Source organism: Haemorhous mexicanus, chromosome 25 (genome assembly GCF_027477595.1).
Source record: "Haemorhous mexicanus isolate bHaeMex1 chromosome 25, bHaeMex1.pri, whole genome shotgun sequence".
NCBI classification, from domain to species: Eukaryota; Metazoa; Chordata; class Aves; order Passeriformes; family Fringillidae; genus Haemorhous; species Haemorhous mexicanus.
In genome coordinates, this window is record NC_082365.1 from 3716492 (window position 1) to 3741462 (window position 24971).

General features: G+C 45.6%; 1 protein-coding gene across 6 annotated transcripts in view; it reads left to right on the forward strand.

Moving 5' to 3' along the window:
• SRGAP2 (SLIT-ROBO Rho GTPase activating protein 2) overlaps positions 1 to 24971 on the forward strand; it is a 127363-nt gene that overhangs the window by 89594 nt on the left and 12798 nt on the right. For all 6 annotated transcript variants that reach the window (XM_059868090.1, XM_059868089.1, XM_059868092.1 and 3 more), the window contains 9 exons: positions 1125 to 1152; positions 5485 to 5515; positions 6775 to 6835; positions 9589 to 9666; positions 11419 to 11553; positions 13759 to 13864; positions 15284 to 15508; positions 18911 to 18990; positions 24340 to 24520. In XM_059868090.1, coding sequence (XP_059724073.1) covers positions 1125 to 1152; positions 5485 to 5515; positions 6775 to 6835; positions 9589 to 9666; positions 11419 to 11553; positions 13759 to 13864; positions 15284 to 15508; positions 18911 to 18990; positions 24340 to 24520 — 925 coding nt within the window. The remainder of the gene's footprint in view (positions 1 to 1124; positions 1153 to 5484; positions 5516 to 6774; positions 6836 to 9588; positions 9667 to 11418; positions 11554 to 13758; positions 13865 to 15283; positions 15509 to 18910; positions 18991 to 24339; positions 24521 to 24971) is intronic.

The following is a 24971-nucleotide window of genomic DNA, read 5'->3' on the forward strand; positions in this document are numbered from 1 at the left end:
TGTGCCTCCAGCTGTGTGTCTGCAGTGCCTGGGAGCTTCAGGGGGTTGTTGTTTTTTATTCTCCTCCCTGCCCCATCCTCAGGTGCCATTTTTTAGCCGTGGTGGTGCAAATTGCCTTAATCTGAAGATGACAAGTTCCAGCAATAAAAGTAGCAGCAAGACCTCCTCCCTGCAAGTAATTATGTCCCTGCCTCCTGTCCCCATTTGTCACCCTAATGCAGGAGCCCCTCGATGCTGCCACAGTAATTTCTCTGTATGAATATTCCATGATGAAAAAAGGGGACAGATGGCTGGAAATTCTGCTGCAGAATAACATTTTCATGTCAATTATGCACTGTTTTGGCTTTTACGTGGGGAGAGCAAAAGTGGCTATCAAGATGTGCTCAGCTAATTGTCAGCCATCAGCAATTAGCTGCTTCCCTCACTCCTCCTTCCACCTCCCCAGGAGCAGGAAAACAGGAGGGAAGGTGGATTTTCAGCTGGTGGGAATCAGTGTGATTTTTTTTCCACCAAAGAAATGTTCCTGTCCCACTCCCAGCAGCACACCCTGCTCTCTCCTGCCTCTTCTGCTGTGATGTTTGAGGTGATGCTGAATTAGCAAGTCCCTGAGCTTGGCTGCTGCTTCCTCGAAAGCTCAGCACAAGTTAATGGAGTGTTTTTTATAAATATGTTTATAACTAACACCCCTGAACGTCTGTCTCTGGAAATAGCTCTGGTGCCAGCACGTTCAGGCTGTGGGCTGACAAATCTGGGAATGTTTGCACTCTTCCTCAGGGGCTGGGGGAAGTGGAATCTCTTGCCCCACCAGTTCCCCTGGGAAGAGGGAGGGAGGGACTGACAAGCCCAGTTTTTTGGCAGAAGTCAATAATTAGAATGCTCAGGGAGGTTAATTTCTATTTAAAACCAAGAATTCACGTGGATGAGAGTGCTTGGACAGCCTGAGCTGGCTCCTGGTTGGGTTTGGGGGAGCTGAGCTGGCAGGAAGGGTTTGGTGCTGTCCTTGGAGCTTCCCCTCCTCTCTCCTCTGCTTTGCTCCATCTCCTTCCAAAATCTCTGTCCAGAAATGTTAAAAGCATTTCCCCATCCCTCCCTCCTCACTCTGCATTTCTTTGTCTCCTCCACAGGTCAGCGGACGGACTGTGCCCTGGCCAGGTAGGTGTGGCTCGGGGAATTGTGGGTTTGAAGGAAAATCTGATGCAAATTGGTCATTCCAGATCAGTGAGCAGCCCAGGATGTGTGTCTGCTAGAAAAATACACTGATTTAGAGCCACAGAATGGGATCATGGGGTGCCTTGGGTGGGAAGGGGCATTAAAGCTCATCCAGTGCCACCTTCCAGTGTGCCAGGTGCTCTAAATCCCATCCAGCCTGGCCTGGAACACTTCCAGAGGTGGGGCAGGAGTTTAATAAATTTAATTAAATGTATTAATTTATTATAAATTAAACGTCTACATATGAAATTTTTATAATTTTTATAATATATCTTTCTATATAATATATATTTATAAATTTATTATAATTTTAATTTTATATGACTTAGATATAGATATAGCATTTGTTTCTATCAATTAAAATTACAATGAATTATAATAAATATAATGTGTGAAGAAGAATAATAATTTATATAATTAATTAATAGAAACAAATTCCTTTTCTTGCCTTGGTGTATTTAGAGCAGATTTAGAGCAGGATTGAGAATTGAGAGAAATTCCTTAATTTGGTGCTGTCACCTGGAGAATATTCTCCAGATTTAGGTTTTTTTAAGCAAATCCCTGGTCCTGGGAGAGAGGTGGGCCCAGGGACTGTGCAGGGCTTATCCACAGGCTTGAGGACCAAAAATCGGGGAACTCTTGATCCCAGGGCTGCTCTGCTGGGCCTGGATTCCAGCAGCACGGAAAAGAAACATTTGAATTTAATTAGGACCAATCCCAGAACCAGCACTGAGCTTCTTCTGGTGGGGCTTTAGTAAAACATAAATATCTGTAGGAGCCGTGGGGTGGGATGTTTGGGATGGTTGGAGAGGAGAGATCTCTGAGCCAGGGCTTGGAATTGGGGTTATTGCAAAGGGCCAAGTGCAGGGCCCTGCTGGGAGCTGCCAGGCCCAAAAGAGGGAGAGAGAGAAAAGAGAGAGGTAAAGAGAGAGGGAAAGACAGTGGAGTTCCTGTTACAATACAATAAATTTCTTCTGGGCTTGGAATTGGGGTTTATTGCGAAGGGCCTGGGTGCAGGGCCCTGCCTGGAGCCGCCAGGCCCAGCTGGAGCAGGCCCCAGAGAGGGAGAGAGAGGGAAAGAGAGAGAAGGCAAGAGTGTGGTAAAGAGGATGAGAGAGTGGAGTTCCCCTTACAATACAATAAATTTCTTCTGGGCTTGGAATTGGGGTTTATTGCAAAGGGCCTGGGTGCAGGGCCCTGCTGGGAGCCGCCAGCCCCAGCTCAGAGCAGGCCCCAAAGAGGGAGAGAGAGGGAAAGAGAGAGAAGGCAAGAGTGTGATAAAGAGGATGAGAGAGTGGAGTTCCCCTTAGAATACAATAAATCTTCTTCTGGGCTTGGAACTTGTGGTTTATTGCAAAGGGCCTGGGTGCAGGGCCCTGCTGGGAGCCGCCAGGCGCAGCTGGAGCAGGCCCCAGAGAGGGAGAGAGAGGGAAGGAAAGAAGTAAAGAGGATGAGAGCAAGGTTCCCCTTACAATACAATAAATCTTCTTCTGGTCTTGGAATTGGGGTTTATTGCAAAGGGCTGAGTGCAGGGCCCTGCCTGGAGCTGCCAGGCCCAGCTGGAGCAGGGCTGAGAGAAGTAAAGAGGGAGGTAGAGAGGATGAGAGGATGAGAGGGTAAGAGAGCGAGGTTCCTGTTCCAATACCATAAATCTTCTGTGCTGAATATTCTCATTCTCACTAACCAATCTAGTCCAAGACACAAATCCTACAGCATTTACATACAGCCCATAAGAATCATTCCATCACCACACTGTGTTCCATTTTAAACCCTAAAAACTCCTCTTTGGGCCCTTCTGCCAGGCCAGCAGGGTCTGCTCTGCCCCCTGGAGCTGCCTGCAAGCACAGGGTGCTGTTCCATCCCTTCAGCTGGCCACTGTGCTGGTGTTCACAGGGGCCCCAGGATGATGAGAATCTTGATTCCATGGTTCAGAAGGCTGATTTATTATTTTATGATATATATTATATTCAAAGAAAATGATCTATTAAAACTATACTAAAAGAAAGGATTTCATCAGAAGGCTAGGAAGAAATAAAAAGGGATGGAATGATAATAAAATCCTGTGACTGACCAGAGAGTCCCAGACAGCTGGGCTGGGATTGGCCATTAATTAAAAACAACCACATGAGATTAATCCCAGATGCACCTGCTGCATTCCACAGCAGCAGAGAATCATTGTTTACATTTCGTTTCTGAGGCCTCTCAGCTTCTCAGGAGAAAAGATCCTAGCAAAAGGATTTTTCATAAAATATGTCTGGGACAGGCCACACCATTGTTTTCCAGGTGTTCAGTAACTGAGGCATCTCAAAGCTGCTTTCATTTCAATCTTACTTAGAGTTTCCATCTTCTCAAAATCTTTTGCCAATCAATCATATTTATAAAGCTTCTCTGTTTCATCTCCCCCCTTTTGATGAACAACTAAAATATTAAACACTGCCTTACTCATCATTTACTGAAGTATACAAAATACTGCTACTAAAACTCCAATTATTACTCTTAGGAGAATCAAACCTATTTTCCAAAGTTCCTTTAGCCCAAGTGCAAAGCTCCAGCCATCAAACAAAGTGTCTAAGCAAGGAATGCCCATCTCCAGGGTGATGGATTCAGGGGGCTCTGGGGCTGTGCATCCTCCTGCCTCGTTAGCAGCACCCAGGTGATCACCACCAGCACGGGCTCCTTCCTGCTGCTCCCATTCCTCACTGCAAAGCAAAACTGACAGCTCCTAATTACAGCCTGACATCTGTAATAATAAAATATTATTCATCATCAAGCAATTTTAAATATCAAAGAATCGTGCTGGCTCGCAGTTTTAAACCCACCTCATTGTCTGTGACAGCCCGTGGAATTGGATTTTTTTTTATTTTTTTATTTTTCATTCAGTGTTTTGGATTTTTTTTTACAAAAGGAATTTCCTCCAAATTAACACATTGTACAGGCTTTTAAAAATCACATTTCTAATCCCCTTATTTATAATTCAGCAGCCATCTGCCCTGGCAGGGAATTGGCTGCAGTGATACATGAGGGCCTCTCTGCCATTATCTCCCTTGCTTTCATTTTTACAAGCAACTAAAGGAATTTTAAACCCCAGCAATAAATTTTGAGGGGGAAAACCCTGGCAGAGCAAGGCTTTATTCCTATTTTTCTGCCATTAATGTCTACCACGACCCCCAAATGAGAGCAGACAGACCAGGCTTAGCCTGGCTGCTGTGTGCTGTAGTTCCAGGGGGGTTTTATGTAATTTATTTATTTGAAATAATATCAAAACCATCCTAAAGACTCCACTGTGAGCAGCACAGGGGACCCAGCCTGCTCCCAGCTGCTCTTCCCTGAGCAATTTCCATCAAACTTCATCTCCTGCATCCCAGGATCCTGGAGGATCAAAACTGAAATATCAGGGGGGTTTGGTCAGGGCTCCCGTGTGCCTCGTGCAGGTTTGGAGTGATTTAAAGTCACTTTCACTCTTCCTGGAGCTCATAACTGCAGTGAGGCTCTGGAGTTATCATTGACTGGGATTCCTGGCTCTGGAATTTTGGTTTACTGGGAATTCTGGTTCTGGAATTTTGGTTTACTGGGAATTCTGGCTCTGGAATTTTGGTTTACTGGGATTTCAGGCTCTGGAATTATGACTGACTGGAATTTTTTGCTCTGGAATTTTGATTGGGATTTCTGGCTCTAGAATTTTGGATTACTGGGAATTCTGGCTCTGGAATTTTGGTTTACTGGGAATTCTGGCTCTGGAATTTTGGTTTACTGGGATTTTTGGCTCTGGAATTTTGGTTTACTGGGATTTTTGGCTCCAGAATTTTGGTTGACTGGGATTCCTGGCTCTGGAAATGTGGTTCACTGGAGTTTTTTGCTCTGGAATTATGATTGACTGGGACTCTGGGATTTCTGGCTCTGGAATTTTGGTTTGCAGGGATTTCAGGCTCTGGAATTATGATTGGGATTTTGGGATTTCTGACTCTGGAATTTTGGTTTACTGGGATTCCTGGCTCTGGAAATGTAATTCACTGGAATTTTTTGCTCTGGAATTATGATTGACTGGGACTCTGGGATTTCTGGCTCTGGAATTTTGGTTTGCAGGGATTTCAGGCTCTGGAATTATGATTGACTGGGACTCTGGGATTTCTGGCTCTGGAATTTTGGTTTCCTGGGATTTCTGGATCCCTCCCTGCTCCAGCACGTGGCTGGCAGCCCTGGAGGGATGAGCTGCTGATGGGGGAGGATTATTCTGATTTTCTCTTCTTTTTTTCCCCTCCTGCACCCCCGGACCAGTGGCAGGCGCAGCTCCACTGTGAGGAAGCAGGTAATTATTGAAACAATAATTAAAGCAATTAACATTTCCCTCAGTAACGAGGCAGGGGTGGGGTGTGGGAAGAGGAGTGCTGGAAAACTAATTTTTATTTGTCCCTCCCTGTCTTCCATGGACTTTTCAGTCTTGGGGAAATCCCTCAAACCTGGATCCAAAACCTTGTTCATTTTCTATAACAAAATCAAAAATTGCTTTTACTCTGTGCTTGGACAGACCTGGAATCAAAAATCCAAAACCTCATTCATTTCCATGACAAAAATTAAAATTACTGTGTGTTTTGAGAGACCTGGGATCAAAAATCCAAAACTTGTTCATTTTCCATGGTAAAATTAAAAATTGCTTTTATTCTATGTTTTGACAGACCAAGAATCAAAAATCAAAAAAACCTTGCTCATTTTCCATGGCAAAATTAAAAATTGCTTTTACTTTGTGTTTTGACAGACCAGGAATCAAAAATCCAAAAAACCTTGTTCATTTTCCATGGCAAAATTCAAAATTTAAAATTACCCTGTGTTCTGACAGACCTGGGATCAAAAATCCAAAACCTTATTCATTTTCCATGGTAAAATTAAAAATTGCATTTATTCTATATAGATTGCTTTTATTCTATATAGTTTTGGATGTTTGATTCCAGAGACCTGGAATCAAAAATCCAAAACCTCATTCATTTCCATGACAAAAATTAAAATTACTGTGTGTTTTGAGAGACCTGGGATCAAAAATCCAAACCCTCGTTCATTTTCCATGATAAAATTAAAAATTACCCGGGATCAAAAATCCAAAACCTTGTTGATTTTCCATGGTAAAATTAAAAACTGCTTTTATTCTATGTTTTGAGAGACCTGGGATCAAAATTTCAAAACCTCATTCATTTCCATGACAAAAATTAAAATTACTGTGTGTTTTGAGAGACCTGGGATCAAAAATCCAAAACCTCATTCATTTTCCATGGCAAAATTTAAGATCTAAGATTTAAAATTTAAGATTTAGAATTTAAAATGTAAAATCTAAAGTGCTCTCTCGTTGTGCCTCCCTGCACTGCAGATTTCCAAGCCAGGTTTTGTGTCCCTGGCCTTGGGATCATCTGTTGTTAAAAATCTCCTGTTGGCCTTTCAGGATAAAATTTGGGAATTCCAGCTGGAGTTCTGGAGTGAAGGAGCAAGGTGGGATCGGGGGGAGCAGAGTGAAATCTTTCTCACCTTGGTTCTGTTTTGGTTTCCCCTCTGCACTCTGCTGGGACTCTCTCTGGGCAGGATTCCTCCCAGGCCATTCCCCTGGTGGTGGAGAGCTGCATCCGCTTCATCAGCAGGCACGGTGAGTCTGGGGCAGAAATGAAACAAAACACATGCATAACATAAAATAAATAAATATAAATATAAAATAAATATATAAAATAAAATAAATATATAAAATAAAATAAATATATAAAATAAATATATAAAATAAAATAAAAATATAAACTAAATATATAAAATAAAATAAAATATTAAATAAAAAATAAAATATAAAATTAAATAACCTATGCACGATGAGTCTGAGGGCAGAAATGAAACAAAACACGTGCATAACATAAAATAAATATTGAATTAAATATAAAATTAAATATAAAATTAAATAACCTATGCACAGTGAGTCTGGGGCAGAAATGAAACAAAACACATGCATAACATAAACTAAATAAATATAAATATAAGATAAATATATAAAATAAAACAAAATAAATATATAAAATAAAAGAAAATAAATCTATAAAATAAATATATAAAATAAAAGAAAATAAAATATAAAATAAATAAATAAAATAAAATATTAAATAAAATAGTAAATAAAATATAAAATTAAATAACCTATGCACGGTGAGTCTGGGGGCAGAAATAAAACAAAATACATGCATAACATAAAATAAAATAAATATAAATATAAACTAAATCTATAAAATAAAATAAATATATAAAATAAATCTATAAAATAAAATAAATATATAAAATAAACTAAAAATATAAAATAAATATATAAAATAAACTAAAAATATAAAATATAATAAACTAAAAATACAAAATAAATATATAAAATAAAATAACTAAAATAAAAATATAAACTAAATATATAAAATAAAATAAAATATTAAATAAAATATAAAATTAAATAACCTATGCACAGTGAGTCTGGGGGCAGAAATAAAATAAAATAAAATACATAACATAAAATAAATATTAAATTAAATATTAAATAAAATATAAAATTAAATAACCTATGTACGGTGAGTCTGGGGGCAGAAATGAAACAAAATAAATGCATAACATAAAATAAAATAAATATAAATATAAAATAAATATATAAAATAAAATAAAATAAATATATAAAATAAAATCTTAAATAAAATATAAAATTAAATAGCCCCTGCATGGTGAGTCTGGGGGCAGCTGTGCTGAGGGTGCTCCGAGTGCTCGGGCAGAGCTGCCCCAGAGCAGAGGGGCCCTGAGCTCCGTGTGTGCAGTGACTGCTGCAGCAACGACCCTGCAGGGCAGCAATCCCCTCACTCCTGGCTGAGCCAGCTGCCCTCCCTCCCTCTCCAGCTCCCTCTGAGCCCTGACAGTGCCCTCAGCACAGCCATCATCCTCTTCAGCAGCAGCAGGAGGAGGAGGAGGAGGAGGAGGAGGAGGAGCCCTCCAGTGTGAGTGCAGGAGGTCCGGCAGTGAATGAATTGTTCACCCAGTGCCACACGGAGATGATTTCTCCTGCCTGGAAGGCTGACCTCTGCCAGCCTTGAGTGCTGCACGTTTATTGCAGTTTGTTTGCATTTTTAATTGATCTCAGTGTTAGTGGCGTGTGAAGCAGCTGTTAATGATCACTGGGAAGGAGGTGGAATCCATCTTCATTGAGCAGGATGTAGGTCCTGCTTGCTTCCCTTGTTCTATTCCTATTTTAGAAACAAAACCTGGAGTCCACTCTCATCAGCACTTGGAATAACCAGGTTACCATTCTAGAATCAATCTAGAATCTTCTTTAAGGCCATGTTTGGATATTTGCTGGGAAAATCCTTGGGACCATTGGATGGGAACTGATGGGGGATGAATCCTTCAGGACAGTGCTGATTTCAGCCCCAGGAGATGCTGACTTCACTCAGAGTCCAGAGCTGGATTTGATTTCCAACAGACTCAGCTGAGTCCTTTTTAAATGTTTTAAACATTTTCCTCCTGGCATTGGTCAAAATCCTTGGGACCATTGGATGGGAACTGATGGGGGATGAATCCTTCAGGACAATGCTGATTTCAGCCCCAGGAGAGGCTGATTTCACTCAGAGTCCAGAGCTGGATTTGATTTCCAGCAGACTCAGCTGAGTCCTTTTAAAACTCAGTTTAAACATTTTCCTCCTGGCATTGGTCAAAAATCCTTGGGACCATTGGATGGGAACTGACAGGGGACAAATCCTTCAGGACAATGCTGATTTCAGCTCCAGGAGAGGCTGATTTCACTCAGAGTCCAGAGCTGGCTTTGATTTCCAACAGACTCAGCTGAGTCCTTTTTAAATGTTTTAAACATTTTCCTCCTGGCATTCATCAAAAATCCTTGGGACCATTGGATGGGATCTAATGGGGGACAAATCCTTCAGGACAATGCTGATTTCAGCCCCAGGAGAGGCTGATTTCACTCAGAGTCCAGAGCTGGCTTTGATTTCCAACAGACTCAGCTGAGTCCTTTTTAAACTCAGTTTAAACGTTTTCCTCCTGGCATTGGTCATGTTTTACTCCTGGCTGCTCCACTGCTGGTTTATGACTTCCTCTGGGTTGTAAAATCCTCTGGGGATCCTCCAGGGTGAGAGATGACATGAATGGCTGTCAGAGCCCTGTTACTCCAGCACTTTAGAAGGGTTAATAATTCTTCTGTCTGTGCTGAGCTCTGTTTTTTCATATTCTGGACATCTCAGGGAAAAGTGGCTTCTGAGCAGCATCCTCTGCCTTTGTTCTCCTTCCTCCTTTATCACAGGAGCTGTGGCTGCTGAAGGTGCCATCTTCTTTCATCTAATCCACCTTCCCTTGTCATCAGCATCTCTTGTTTTCCTGCAGGTTTGCAGCACGAAGGAATTTTCAGAGTGTCTGGGTCCCAGGTTGAAGTGAATGACATCAAAAATGCCTTTGAGAGAGGTAAGGAGCAGCTCTTGCAGCAGCCCAGGAGTTCCTGCCAAGTGTGGGGGTTTGTGTGAGCACTCAGCCCTGCCCTGAGTGCAGCTCACTTCTCTTTGTCCCTTGGATTTTTGTGTTTTCCTGAGTGAGGCTCTCCCAAACACCTCCCTGGTGCTCATTAACCTTGAGTTCTCACTTGTTTGCTGTTGTGCTTTGTACCCTGTGCAGTGTCTGTGTAATAAATATTCTGAATTCAATCTCCTCTCATGTCTGATAGCTTATTGATTGTTTGCAGCACTAAAGGACATGGAGGATTTCATTAGGAGGTGGAACTGCAGTTTCCTCCCCTCTCCCCAGCTCTTTGTGTGCTGGAGAATGAATTTCCATGGGGTTTTTTTTTCTGTCTTGTTGAGGCACAGCTTGGCTTCATTTATTCCAAATACCAGCAAGGGAGAGAGGGAAATTTCAAGAGAGTGTTAATTTGAGGTAGCTTTTAATAGATTGCATTTTTTTTTTCTGGGAAGAGCCATTCCCTCCAAAGGCAGGGAGCAGTTGGGAGCCTCCTGACTCATCAGCTCCTTGCTGGGCTCTTCTCCCTGGCAGGGCAGGTTCAGAGGAGCTGCTCCTCAGGCAGCCCCTGGGTCACTGGGAACAGCAGGGCTTCTGTTAATCCCTGGAATCTGTGCTCCCAAAGAATGGCATCAGTGTTTGTCCCTGCTGGCTGCTGCAGGAGAAGGGCAGACATTAATTAGCTTTATTTTGCTTTTGGGGGAGAGGGAATTTTAATGAGCAACGTGTGGTGGGTGATGTCACCTGTGCTCAGCTCCATCGACCTGGGAGGGAGAACCCTCAGCAGCAGAGGAGGCAGGAATGTGTCACAGGCAGGAAAAGCATCAGAACCAGATTTTATCTAAAGAAATTTTTATATAAAGAAATGCCAGCTTGGGGAAGTACCCACTTTATCAGAATCAGATTTTTATATAAAAAAGTTTTGATATAAAGAAGTTTTTTATATAAAGAAATACCAGTTTGGGGAGATACCCACTTAATCAGAATCAGATTTTTATATAAAGAAGTTTTTATCTAAAGAAATGCCAGTTTGGGGAAATACTTTTTTTTACTCTATCACCTGGGCCAGGTGTGTGATGCTCAATGTCCCCTCTATCACCTGGGCCAGGTGTGTGATGTCTGTGTGTCCCCTGTGATGTTTGTGTGTCCCCTATGTCACCTGGGCCAGGTGTGTGATGCTCAGTGATCCCCTCTATCACCTGTGTGATGCTCCTGTGTCCCCTGGGCCAGGTGTGTGATGCTCCTGTGTCTCCTGTGTCCCCTGGGCCAGGTGTGTGATGCTCCTGTGTCCCCTGGGCCAGGTGTGTGATGCTCCTGTGTCCCCTGGGCCAGGTGTGTGATGCTCCTGTGTCCCCTGGGCCAGGTGTGCAATGCTCCTGTGTCCCCTGGGCCAGGTGTGTGATGCTCCTGTGTCCCCTGGGTCCCCTGAGCTGCAGTTTTGGGTCACCTAGTGCCCCCTGTCAGGTGCTGGAGCTGTGCTCTTCTCCCCTGCCCAAAACACTGCAGAGTCTCTGCAGCAGAGCACCACCACACCCCCGTGGGTGCCAGGGTGACATCTGGGTGACAGAGCTGGCCCAGGTGTCCTGGCATTCCGGGGGACCTCTGTGTGCCTCACTCTTGCAGTGCCCTGGGATGAACACAGATCCTTTTCTGCCCCTGCTGGATCTCCTGCAGTGCTCTGATTCTTCTCTCCTTGCTCCTAAGGGGAAGATCCCTTGGCTGGGGACCAGAATGACCACGACATGGATTCCATAGCAGGAGTCCTCAAGCTCTATTTCAGAGGCCTGGAGCACCCCCTGTTCCCCAAGGACATCTTCCATGACCTGATTGCCTGTGTCAGTAAGTACATGGAGAGCTGCAAGAAATAGGATTCATTTTCCTCATCCCCCACCTTGTCTTCCTTCCCTTCCCCCTCTTTTTCCTGACTCAGGGTGAGATTTTGGGGTTTCTCTGGCTGGGTTTGTGCTCTCTGTTATCCAGGCACCTTTTCACAGCCATCCTTGCTCTGACAAGAATGAACAAGGAGATAAAAATTCACAGATTTCAGGGGGTGTGATGGGGTTTTGTGAGCCAGCACTTGCTGACAGGGTTCTTTTAAAAGAGAATAAAGCAAAAAACCCTCTTTTGTGTGAAATAATCTTGAAGAGCTGTCATCAGAGGATGTCAGAAATGCCCTCTCTGAGGCAGGGATCACCAGCAGGGTTCCCTGGATATCTGCTTTCCCTGGATATCTGCTGCCACGCTCCTGTGTGCTGGCCTCAGCTGCCAAGGTGGTTTTTATTCGTGCTCCTTTTAGCTTCATACCCACAAGGGAGCATCCACTGCCTCCTGCTCCAGCATATCAATCATCAGGGCACTCACTGGTAACAGTTTTCATGGTTACTGAAGGTGTTTCTGCCAGCCAGAGGTTGTTTGTGGTTTCTGCATTGTTTTTAAGTGGCCTGGCTCTTGCTGCATCCCCCCAGAACTGAAGAATGGTTCCATTGTCCAAGCAGAGAAGTGGCCTTTGCAGGGGCAGCTCTGAAGAGAGGCACAAGATCACTGAGCAGACGCTTCAGAAATGGCCTGTGCTTTGCTGCTCCTGATAAATGCATTTCCAGACTTGGGGTTGTGTTTTGTTGAGAAGCAAAATCCTCTTTTCCCCCCAAGGAGCTCTCCCTTTGGAGCTGATTGGTGCTGCCCACTTCTTCCTCAGCAGGCTGCTGCACACAGAGCCCTTTGCCTCACCCTCTAACTGTGCTCCTGTGAGCGTTCCAGCTTCTCCTTTTCAAACACCCACCTCTCCCAGCTGCCCTGAAGGAGCCCTTGTGCCTGAGCCCCTGGAGCAGGTGACATCCAGAGCTCCCACACTCGCAGGGTGGAGGAGCCACGGGGGGTGGGAGGGTGGGGATGGATGGAGAGGAGAGGTCTCTGCAGCCAGGGCTTGGAATCTGGGGTTTATTGCAAAGGGCCAAGTGCAGGGCCCTGCTGGGAGCTGCCAGGCACAGCTCAGAGCAGGGCTGAGAGAGGGAGAGAGAGTGGGAAAGAGGATGAGAGAGAGAGAGTGAGAGTGGTGCTGTTCACAGGGGTGCCAGGAGGAGAGGAGAGATGAGGATCTGACTCCATGGTTCAGAAGGCTGATTTATTATTTTATGATAAATATTATATTCAAAGAAAATGATATATTAAAACTATACTAAAAGAATAGAAGAAAGGATTTCATCAGAAGGCCAGCAAGGAAAAAGAATGGATGATAATAAAATCTTGTCACTGACCAGAGAGTCCCAGACAGCTGGAGTGGGATTGGCCATTAATTAAAAACAACCAACATGAGATTAGTCCCAGATGCACCTGCTGCATTCCACAGCAGCAGAGAATCATTGTTTACATTTCGTTTCTGAGGCCTCTCAGCTTCTCAGGAGAAAAGATCCTAACAAAAAGATTTTTCATAAAATATGTCTGTGACAAGAGAGGATGAGAGGGTAAGAGAGCGAGGTTCCCTTTACAATACCATAAATCTTCTTCTGTGCTGAATATTCTCATTCTCACTAACCAATCTAGTCCAAGACACAAATCCTACAGCATTTACATACAGCCTATAAGAATCATTACATTACCACACTGTGTTCCATTTTAAACCCTAAAAACTCCTCTTTGGGCCCTTCTGCCAGGCCAGCAGGGTCTGCTCTGCCCCTTGGAGCTGCCTGCAAGCAGAGGGTGCTGTTCCATCCAAAGGTGATTACCCTCAGCCAGTCACACCATTGTTTTCCAGGTGTTCAGTAACTGAGGGATCTCAGAGCTGCTTTCATTTCAATCTCACCTATAGTTTCCATCTTCTCAAAATCTTTTGCCAGGCAATCACATTGATAAAGCTTTCCTGTTTCATCTTCCCCAGCAGCAGGGAGGTGTCTGGGGACCTTCTCTGGCAGAGGCTCTGCCTGCTGGTTCTGCAGCCAGATCCCGTCCTGCTGGTGCTCTGCTGGCTGCCCAGGGTGCAGGGCAGGGCTCCTGGTGGCCCTGGGGCTGTGGCAGCAGGGGTGACTCTCTCTGGGCTCTCTCTTCCAGCCATGGACAATTTGCAGGAGCGAGCGCTGCACGTCCGGAAGGTGCTGCTGAACCTGCCCAAGACCACCCTGATTGTCATGAGATACCTCTTTGCATTCCTCAATCAGTGAGTACCCCTGGGAGCACCTTCAGACCCTTGCATTTGCACCTCTGGGAGTTCTGGGCTGGTTTCACTTGGCTGGTCTTGCAGAGGTGGGAAGCAGCATTCCCTTCAAACTGGGCATCCTCCAGTTTGAGCTGGCCTTGAGGAATGTGCTCAGTGCCCTGCCAGGTGCTCCTGGGCTGCCCCTCCACTCCAGCAGCTGCTACAAACCCTCCCCTGGAATCCCTGGCTCCCAGGGCTCTGCTGCAGGGCCTGGGGTAAACATGGAATTATTGAGGATGGACAGGGCAGGGACACCTTCGTCCATCCCAGGCTGCTCCCAGCCCTGTCCAGCCTGGCCTTGGGCACTGCCAGGGATCCAGGGGCAGCTCCAGCTGCTCTGGGCACCCTGTGCCAGGGCCTGCCCACCCTCCCAGGGAGGATTTCTTTCCAATATCTCATTTAGCCTCCCCTCTTTCAGTTTAAATTCCTTCAGTTTTCATCCTGCTGTAACCCTGCTCTTGAGTCAGGCTGCAGGTGGGCTCTGAACAGTAACAGAGAAGAAATAAAGTCAAATATTCAAGTCAGCACCCAGAGCTGTCAAACTCCCCCTGCAGTTTCTATCTCATTTCTCAGTAAATACCACGATTGTTTCCCTTTTTACCTGGATCCATTTGTATCCCATAAAGCCCAAAACTGAGCTCAGCTGTGTTCTGAGCAGAGGATGGGGGTGGTGTGGGGTGTCTTCAGGGTCCCCAGGACAGAGGAGGAATTGAGAATCTGACTCCACGTTCTTAGAAGGCTGATTATATTATATTATATTATATTATATTATATTATATTATATTATATTATATTATATTATATTATATTATATTATATTATATTATATTAGTTTTATTATGTTATGTTATATTATGTTATGCTATGCTTTATATTATATTATATTAGTTTTATTATGTTATGTTATGTTAGATATTATATTATATTATATTATATTATATTATATTATATTATATTATATTATATTATATTATATTATATTATATTATATTATATTATATTATATATTATGCTATACTAAAGAATAGAGAAAGGATACAGACAGAAGGCTACAAAGAATGATAATTAAAACTCCTGACTCCTTCCAGAGTCCAACACAGCAGGCTGTGATTGGTCATTAGGTCAAAACAATTCACATGAAACCAATCCAACAATCACTTGTTGGTAAACAATCTCCAACCACATTCCAAAGCAGCAAACACAGGAGAAGCAAATCAGACAATCATTGTTTTCCTTTTTCTCTGAGGCTCCTCAGCCTCCCGGGAGAAGAAATCCTGATTTTTCAGGATTGGAAATCCTGCTTTTTCAGGAGCTGTGACAGTGACAATGGTGATGATGGTTTCTGCTGTTCACCCTCCTCCCCACCTCTGTTTTTTGCAGTTTGTCTCAGTTCAGTGAGGAGAACATGATGGATCCCTACAACCTGGCCATCTGCTTCGGGCCCACGCTGATGTCGGTGCCCGAGGGCCACGACCAGGTGTCCTGCCAGGCTCATGTCAATGAACTGATCAAAACCATCATCATCCAACACGAGAACATCTTCCCAGGGCCCAGGGAGCTCGAGGGCCCCGTCTACAGCAGGGGTGGAAGCACAGAGGATTACTGGTATGCTGGGTGTTTAGCCGTGGCTCAGGATGCTGTGTTGGCTAATTCAGCATTGCTGCATGTCACAGATCTGTTTTACAGCAGCAGGGGTGGCTCTGGTCTCTCTGGAGAGTCGTCAGCTCTGAAGAAATCAGCTGGTATCAAGCAGCTAGTCAGTTGTCAGACCTCACTCACTCATCTTAAGGGCAGGGTTGTGAGGGATTTTCTTGGATGTTCTGCTTTGGTAGCTGCCAAAATCAATCTCTTTTTGTTGGTTTTTTTTTTTCCTTTTGTTTTTTGGGGTTTTTTTTTCTCTCTCTCTCTGCCTTTTGCCTTTTCTCTCTGCCTGTCTGGAGTGCCTTTGCTCCAGACACAGGGGTCACTTGCAGCTGAACCTCTGTGGCTGTGGCACAGTTGAATTTCCAGGGCTGCAGGGGGGAGGGAAGAGGCAGGAATGCACAATCCCCATTTCCATGCAGCCTGCAGCTCCAGAGGCCTGGCCACGTGCTCAGGCTCAGAGCACATCTGGAAGCAATTCAGGCAGAGCAGCTCCTGTCATCTGGGCAGTGGGGGAGGAAAGGAGGGCTCTGATCCCTCCCTCTGAGCATCAGGAATGTTCATTTGTGTCCCACTTCTCCCCCCAGCACTGCTCCTGCCCTCCTCCAGCCTCCCAGCAGTGGGAAGGATTATTTTCATGGCTAAAATAAATAGGTTTTTTTTCTGTGGGGACAGAGCAGGCCTTGTTTGCCTGGCTGGTCTCAGAGCTGTGGGATCACTCCTCGTTCAGAGGCTCCTCCAAAGTCACTGCTGTGTGCACAGGACTTGCCAAAACCTTCTGGAAATTCTCTTCCTTTCACCCCTCTCTCTGATGTTTTTAGCTGATGTTATATATGAAGGAATTGCAGGGGGAAAAAAGAAAAAAAAAAACAACTTAATAATATTTATGGCCTTCAGGAAACACATTAATTTGGACGAGAGGTTTTGTGCCATGAGGTGAAGGGAATAAAAGTGTGCTGAGTACCCTCAGTGGGGGGGTTCATTTGTTAAAATTGTACTTAAAAAGGACAATTTTTTAGGTGGGAAATGCTGCAAGGACAGGATTTTTGGTGGGAAATGCAACAAGGACAGGATTTTCTCCAAATTGAAATGGACCTTTTTTTTTTTAGGTTCCATCAGTAATTTTATGATGCTCTAGGAAGTTGACCAAAATGTAACTTTAATGAATTTCACTTGTTAAAATTATACTTGACAGGATTTTAGGTGGGAAATGCAACAAGGACAGATATTTTCCAAATTGAAAATGAAGAGTGGTTTTTTTTTCCTTAGGTTCCATCAGTAATTTTATGATGATTTTGGGAGTTTACCAAAATGTAACTTCAATGAATTTCATTTGTTAAAATTATACTTATAAAGGACAGGATTTTAGGTGGAAAATGCAGGAGGACAATTTTTTTAGGTGGGAAATGCAGCAAGGACAATTTTTTGGGTGGAAAATGCAGGAGGACAATTTTTTTAGGTGGGAAATGCAACAAGGACAAAAATTTTTTTATGTGGAAAATGCAGCAAGGACAGATTTTTTCCAAATTGAAAAAGAAATTTTTTCCAAATTGAAAAAGAAATTTTTTCCAAATTGAAAAAGAAATTTTTTCCAAATTGAAAATGATTTTTTCCAAATTGAAATGAACTTTATTTTTCTTAGGTTCCATCAGTAGTTTTATGATGACCTAGGAATTTTCCCAAATGTAACTTTAATGAATTTCATTTGTTAAAATTATACTTGTAAAGGACAGGATTTTAGGTGGGAAATGCAACAGGGACAATTTTCTGGGTGGAAAATGCAGGGGGACAATTTTTTAGGTGGGAAATGCAGCAAGGACAGGATTTTAGGTGGCAAATGCTGCTTTTGAGGTGGAAATGCTGCTTTTTTGTTGGAAAGTGCTGCTTTTTAGGAGGCAAGGCTGGGCAGAGGCACGTGGCCCCGTGCAGGGTTTGGAGCTGCAGCTGTGCTCAGCATGACTTCACAGTCTGGGTGAAACTTTAGCCCTCAGTGCTGCTTCCTCCTGGGGCCTCCAGCTGCCTTCAGAGGCTTCTGTGAACTTTATTAAAGAGCAGAAAGGCTCTGCCAAGGATGGGAGGGCTGATTGCTGAGGTGCTGGCTCAGGAGATGCTGGGCAGCCTGATGTCCTGTGGATTAAGCAGAATAAGGAGCCAGAATTGTTCAGACAGTTCAGCTCTTCTCATTTTATCTGTTTTCCTCATATTGAAAAGAGCACAGGAGGTAGATTGCCAAAAATAAAATTATTGTAACCATCACAGGGCCAAATTGAGGGATGAAGTTCCTCCTGTGTGTAGAAGATTAAAAATCACCTTTGAGGAGTCACAGAAGGCAGCAAAGGAGTTTTCTGGTGTAAGATGAAGAGCCAGCACTGGTTTTTAGCCCTTTTTTTTCCTCCTGAGGGAGGCAGGCAGGGCTGCCAGCTGGCAGCAGCTCTGTGGAGCTGCCTGGGAGAGGCAGTGGATCCTCTTCCAGTTTCCTCTCTGCTCCTGTCCAGAGGGAGCTGCTCGTGGAGCTCCTTGCAAAAACAACCTTTGCTTGCCACTTGTTGTCTGTTGATGCTCTCAAAGCTTTTCTTCATGCCAAACACAAATGAGTCCTCTTGGTGGTTTAGGTGCTCTGGAATCTTTATTTACAGGCAGCTAATTGGGCTGTGGGAGTCGTTGGGGGAAAGGAATGGGGCATTTAAGGGGGTGATAAAAGGGATGGAGGGAGATGACAAACACAGAGCTGGAAATATCAGGCTATAAATCCAGGAGTGATTTCCCCCAGGAAGTTGCAGCTTTCTCATCAGCCATCTAATGAGCTAATTAGAGCAGTGGAGAATGCAGCCAGGGGAATCCTCCTGGCAGGGCAGGGAGGAGCTGGACCCAGCCTGGCACTGCTGAGTGAGTGCTCAGCCTCTCCAGGGTCCAGGCTGGGAGAGGTGAAGCTGGACTTTGCTGATAGCCCTCAGAAGGGGCCAGCAAAGGTCAGCAAAGAATTCAGCTTGAGTTTCACCCACAAACACTTCAGCACATGCATCTACAGAGTGTCTGTAGCAGCAAAACTCAGATATTGACTCCTGCTGGGCATTCCCAGTTCTGGCTGCTGGTTCTCCAGCATGTTCCCAGTTCTGGCTGCTGGTTCTCCAGGATGTTCCCAGTTGTGGCTGCTGGTTCTCCAGCATGTTCCCAGTTCTGGCTGCTGGTTCTCCAGGATATTCCCAGTTCTGGCTGCTGGTTCTCCAGCATGTTCCCAGTTCTGGCTGCTGGTTCTCCAGCATGTTCCCAGTTCTGATTGCTTTCCAGGATGTTCTGTCTGCTTGTTGGCCCTGAGGCACCTCAGTTCCCAGCAGTTTCAGCTGTCCCTGTTTCCTTCTGTTGCAGTGAAAGCCCCCATGGAGAGAGAGCCCTGACAGAAGATTCAGTGCAGGATGTCACAGCTGAGCACCACACCAGTGATGATGGTATGGGAAGTCTGCTGTTTACTGGGGAAACTGGTGCAGCCTGCCCTGGGGGAGGCAGGGGAGGCTGGGCTTGTTTAAAGATGCAAAGTGGAGTTTAAATCAGATCAACCCCTGGAAGCATCACGTGGCAGCTTTTGGTGGCAGGAGGTACAAAGGTGTGGGATCAGGGGGAATATCCAGAATTTCCTGACAATTCTGGACAATTCTGGACGTGTCCCTGATTCTCATGGGGTCTCAGCAGGAGGCTGGGTGTGTTTCAGGGTCCCCTCCCTGTCCCCTCTGCCTGTGCCAGTGGCTCAGGAAGGAGAATTGTGAGTGCTCAAAGCCCTTTAAGGAGAGCAAAGCACCCCCAGACCTGCTTGTCTTCCTCTGAGAGCTGGGTTTCAGAGCAGACAGTCCTCAGGGCCTCTCTTAGAGGTGAGTTTTGGATTTCCTTGAGGAAGCTCAGTTACATTTCTTGTCTGATCAGTGAAAAGAGGCAGCAAGGCTGAGAATTCCAGGACATTTCCTAAGGAAATGGTGTCAGTGCAGTTGTGGGCATCCCCAAGGCTCCTGCTGGGATGGGAGCATCCTGTGAGCCCCCTCCAGAGCAGAGGAAGGATGGAGTGACTGATGTGACATGATGATCCCTGGCTGTAGCAGTGTGCCTTTCCTTGATGGAGTGACAAAATTATCTTTTGTCTCTTTAAAAAGGAAAAAAGCCTAGAAGTTTTTCTCTTCTCTGTGAAGAGCTTTGTTATTTTGCCTTTTATTAAAACTTTCTGTTTCTAGCACTGCCACAGAAGCCATTCAGCTAATTTTATGCCCTCTGAGGTATCTCAGGTGTGAAATAGATCTCCAAGAGCTTGAGACCTGGCTGGAGGAGACCATGGCATGCTGAGCAGGCTGGCCACCAGGGCAGGACAGGGTTTTGTTCCTGCCTTCAGACCCTCTGGGAGTTCTGGGCCGGTTTCACTTGGCTGGTCCCGGTTGCAGAGGTGGGGAGCAGCATTCCCTTCTAACTGGGCATCCTCCAGTTTGAGCTGGCCTTGAGGAATGTGCTCAGTGCCCTGCCAGGTGCTCCTGGGCTGCCCCTCTGCTCCAGCAGCTGCTACAAACCCTCCCCTGTGCTGTGATCTCCCAGCTCTGTCCCCTCGGGGTGACCCTGTGTGTTCACCCAGCAGTGAGAAGGGAAGGGGATCAGTTCTGCCTCAGCAGGGGCACTGGCACTGCCACCCTCTGCAGGGTGAGGGCAGGAGGCACAGAGCACAAAACCTTGGGGCACGGAGCACAGCAGCACTGCTGCCTCAGCACAGGGGGCTGGGGACAAGTGGGAGCTCTGAAAAATGCCTGGGAGTGTGTCCTGGAGCTTGGATATCCCCGAGAAAGGGGAATTTAGGGGCTGTGAGGAAGGACAGGCCACCTCACCCTAGAGCTGGAGTTTGGATCTCTCTGAGAAAAAGGAATTTTGGGGCTGTGAGGAAGGACGGGGCACCTCAGAACAGAGCTGGAGCTTGGATCTCTCTGAGAAAGGGGAATTTAGGGGCTGTGAGGAAGGACAGGCCACCTCACCCTAGAGCTGGAGTTTGGATCTCTGAGGAAGAGGAATTTAGGGGCTGTAAAGAAGGACAGGGCACCTCATGCCACAGTTGGAGTTTGGATCTCTGAGAAAGAGCAAATAAAGGGTGTAAGGATGGACAGGGCACCTGATCCCACAGTTGGAGCTTGGATCTCTGAGAAAAAGGAATTTAGGGGCTGTGAGGAAGGACAGGGCACCTGACCCACAGATGGAGTTTGGATCTCTGAGGAAGAGCAGTTTAATGGACAGGGCACCTGATCCTACAGCTGGGAGGGAATCCTGACACAAATCCTGCAGCCTGCTGCCAGCCTGTGCTGTTTGAGGCTGGGGTTTTAGGTCTTGTTGGTGGCTGGGAGGGCACAGAGGAGCAGAGATCAGAGCAGGACACTGCTCTGCAGCCTCTGGAGCTGGGGCTCCTGAGCAAGGTGAGGCTGGGAAGTGTTCTGGATGGAGTCCTGCAGCCTCTGTGGAATATTCCATGGGAAGCCTTTGGGAGGGAGCACTTGGACTCAGGAGCTGGGGCTGGGCTGGACTCCTTAATTAGCTCATGTGGTTAATTAAGGAGTCTGATGCTAATTGGGCTGTGCAGTGTCACACCCTGGTCACAGCTCTCAGCAGTGCAGGTACAGCTCCACCACAGACCTCCCTGGGGTTTTTCCCTCCTCTCCTGCCTTCAGGTGGGACCAAACCTCCCAAAACTCTTTGGAGAGGCTGGGATTGACCTTCCCAAAGCAGAGCTGTCATCCCAGGCACCTCCACTGCAGGGAGGAGCTTTGGGATGAGGGGAGAGGTTGTGTTTGGCAGAGCATCTGTGCACTTCCTCAGCCTCCCTGAAGCGATTTGAGACAGGTATGGGAGGTCAGAAGTGCTGGAAGACAAGCAGATTGTGTGTTTGGTAAATTATAAACACCATGGAAGTGTTTTACTCTGCTGCTTGTCTGCCCAAGCTGTCGGGCTGGCAGGGGGAATTGTTTGGTTTAGCCTCACTGCTCTCCATTCACACAGTTTTCTTCTCTGAGCATAAGTGTCAGTAGGAAAAAGCTACTGGAAATTAAAGTCTAAAATCAATGCTCTGGAGAAGAGCCAGAGTCCTAAAAAGCAAATTGGAGCCGTCAGAGACCCGAGTGCCACGCTGATCTGGAACAATAAACACTTGTAAATGCAGCAGATGGAATTCACCAACCACTGCCATCCCCTTCCTCGGTGCAGGGGACACCAAAACCACCATGGTTGGGGTTTTTATGTCAGGACGGGCTGGCAGGGCAAGCAGGAGGGAGGAAGGAGCCCAACCCAGATCCCCACGAGCTCTGGGGAGTCTGCACAAGCTGCCAGCACGGGCCAGGCTGTTCCCACCCTTCCCAGAGCCTGGCTGGGTGCTGAGGGCTGGGAAATGGGATTTGTGGGAGTCTGAGCACTGGCTGAGCTGGAGGGGGTGCTGTGAGAGGGTGCTGAGCTGTGGGGTGGGCAGTGGAGGTTGTTGGGGTGGATCTCAGATCTCAGATGCTGTTGCTGGTTGTCCTTGGTCACTTGGTGCTGGGTGGAGCTTTTTGGGGGGAGATGCTTCTGCTCAGCCTGGCTGGGGAGCTGCAGCTGGTCAGATGATCCACACCATTATTTTCTCAAGCCCTGCTCCCTCCTTGCAGCCTAGAGGCAGCTCCAGACCCAGTTCTGGAGCAAGGAAACTGGAGAAGCTGTGCCTCATGTTTGGCCTCTCAGCCCATTTGAGTTCCCCCCTGCACTGGGGAGGCTTCCTGTGGTGCAGAGACCTCTGTGTGGAGTGGCAGATCTCTCTTTGATCAGGGCAGAGGAACCACAAATCTCTTTCTCCAGGAAAGAACTCAATTTCCATGGATTGCTTGGCTGCATTAAAGCTCCTTTAAAGTAATTAGAGGGAGCCCACTGGGGCTGTGTGGTTGAGCTCATCTCCATTCCCCTGATCCCTGCCCACAACCAGGAGCTGCCTGAATACACATTTACACTCCAACAGTGGCAGATTTTTTTTTCAGAGCCTTAAAAATAATCCAGGGGAATTCCACATTGATTTTCCTGAGTGTCTTAAATGCCCTTCTTGTGCCTCTGTATAATCCCAGAGTGCTGCAGGGAGCTGGTTAGTGGCAGGGCATGGCTGGAGCTGCTGTGTGAGCTCTGCAGGAGTGGGCACAGAGCATCTTCTGCATCCTCACCCCTGCAGCCAGCCCAGCTCTGGAGGCACTGGGTGTTGGCCTTTGCTTCCATCACACTTGGATGGAGAGCAGGGCCTCCCACCAGGAGAATTCCTCTCTCCTGACTCAGGTGAGCCTCACAGGCAGTGGAAATTTCCTTCTGAATTGATGTTTTATTTCTGAAGCAGCCTGGAGTGAGAGGGTGTTTCCCTCCCCTGCCTGCCCAGGGGATTCACTTCAGCTGCTTTTCAGGAAGAGAGCCCTGGGCAGATTTTTGTCTGGAGCATTCCTGATTGCCTTTTGATTTTAATGAAACCCTAATTCTGCCCTTGCCACTTCCATTATTGTTGGCTTGAATTGCTGTGAGGGGATTTAGGGCTTGGAAAAGACAAATGTGCCCTCTGATTTCCAAAAGTGACCCTGGATTGGAAGGTGACAGTGCCACCTCTCCAGTGACACTGGACAGACCAACAGCCCATCAGATTTCTCCTCCTCCATGAAAGAATGCAGAACAATCAGTTATTGACAGAGAGTGTGTGAGAAAGTTCATTACAAGAACGTAAACATCAGAAGGCTTAAAAGAACATAAATAATAAATAAATATATAAATAATAAATAAACAGGGCAACAGGGTCTTTGGGGGATCACCTGTGGGCTCTTTGGGGGATCTGTGGGCTCTTGTTGCTTTAGGACAGGAAATAAAACCACGTGGACACTGGAATCCCCAAGGTAAAAAAGAAAGAGGTTTAATTTCTGACTCCAACATTTATAATTTCCAAAAGTGACCCTGGATTGGATGCCAATCAATCAGTGATTTACAGAAAGTGCGTTAGAAAGTTTGTTACAAGAACATAAACATCAGAAGGCTGAGAAGAACTTTTAAAATAATAAATTAAATAAATAAATAATAAATATATAACTAATAAATAAACGAACAGGTGACAGGGTCTTTGGAGGATCAGCTGTGGGATCTTTGGGGGATCTGTGGGCTCTTGTTGCTTTAGGACAGGAAATAAAACCACGTGGACACTGGAATCCCCAAGGTAAAAAAGAGGTTTAATTTGACTCCAACATTTATAGACTTCCAAAAGTGACCCTGGATTGGATGCCAGTCAATCAGTGATTTACAGAAAGCGCGTTAGAAAGTTTGTTACAAGAACGTAAACATCAGAAGGCTGAGAAAAACTTTTAAAATAATAAATAAATAATAAATATATAACTAATAAATAAACAGGTGACAGGGTCTTTGGAGGATCAGCTGTGGGATCTTTGGGGGATCTGTGGGCTCTTGTTGCTTTAGGACAGGAAATAAAACCACGTGGACACTAGAATCCCCAAGGTAAAAAAGAAAGAGGTTTAATTTGACTCCCAGCATTTATAGATTTCCAAAAGTGACCCTGTATTGGATGCCAGTCAGTCAGTAAAAAAGAAAGGGGTTTAATTTCTGACTCCAACATTTATAATTTCCAAAAGTGACCCTGGATTGGATGCCAGACAATCAGTGATTTACAGAAAGCGCGTTAGAAGGTTCGTTACAAGAACGTAAACATCAGAAGGCTGAGAAAAACTTCAAAAATCAAGGCAACCCAGGTGCTGAGTGAGACATCCTTTATTCCCTTCTCTCTGCAGAGTGCGAGCCCATCGAGGCCATAGCCAAGTTCGACTACCTGGGCAGGACGGCCCGCGAGCTGTCCTTCAAGAAGGGAGCCTCTCTGCTGCTCTACCAGCGCGCCTCCGACGACTGGTGGGAGGGGCGGCACAACGGCGTGGACGGCCTCATCCCCCACCAGTACATCGTGGTGCAGGACACGTAGGTGCCACCCCCCTGGCCGCCTCCAGCAGGGGCAGCGTGCTCGCAGCGTGTCCTACCCTGCTCATTGTCACCCGGCTGTCTCGCTGGGGTCACCGCTTGTGGCGGTGTTGGGAGGGTCCCCGGGGTGAGGTGAGAGATGAGGGTTGGCTCCCAAGCTGTCAGAAGGCTGATTTATTATGGTATGATATGAAAATGATATACTACAACTGTACTAAAGAAAGGGAAGGGATACAGAGAGGTGAGAATTTACTCCCAAGTTCTCAGAAGGCTGATTTGTTATGATATGATATATGATATTAAAAGAAAATTATATACTAAAACTATACTAAAGAAAGGGAAAGGATACAGAGAGATGAGAATTTACTCCCAAGTTCTCAGAAGGCTGATTTATTATGATATGGTATTATTATATTATATTATATTATATTATATTATATTATATTATATT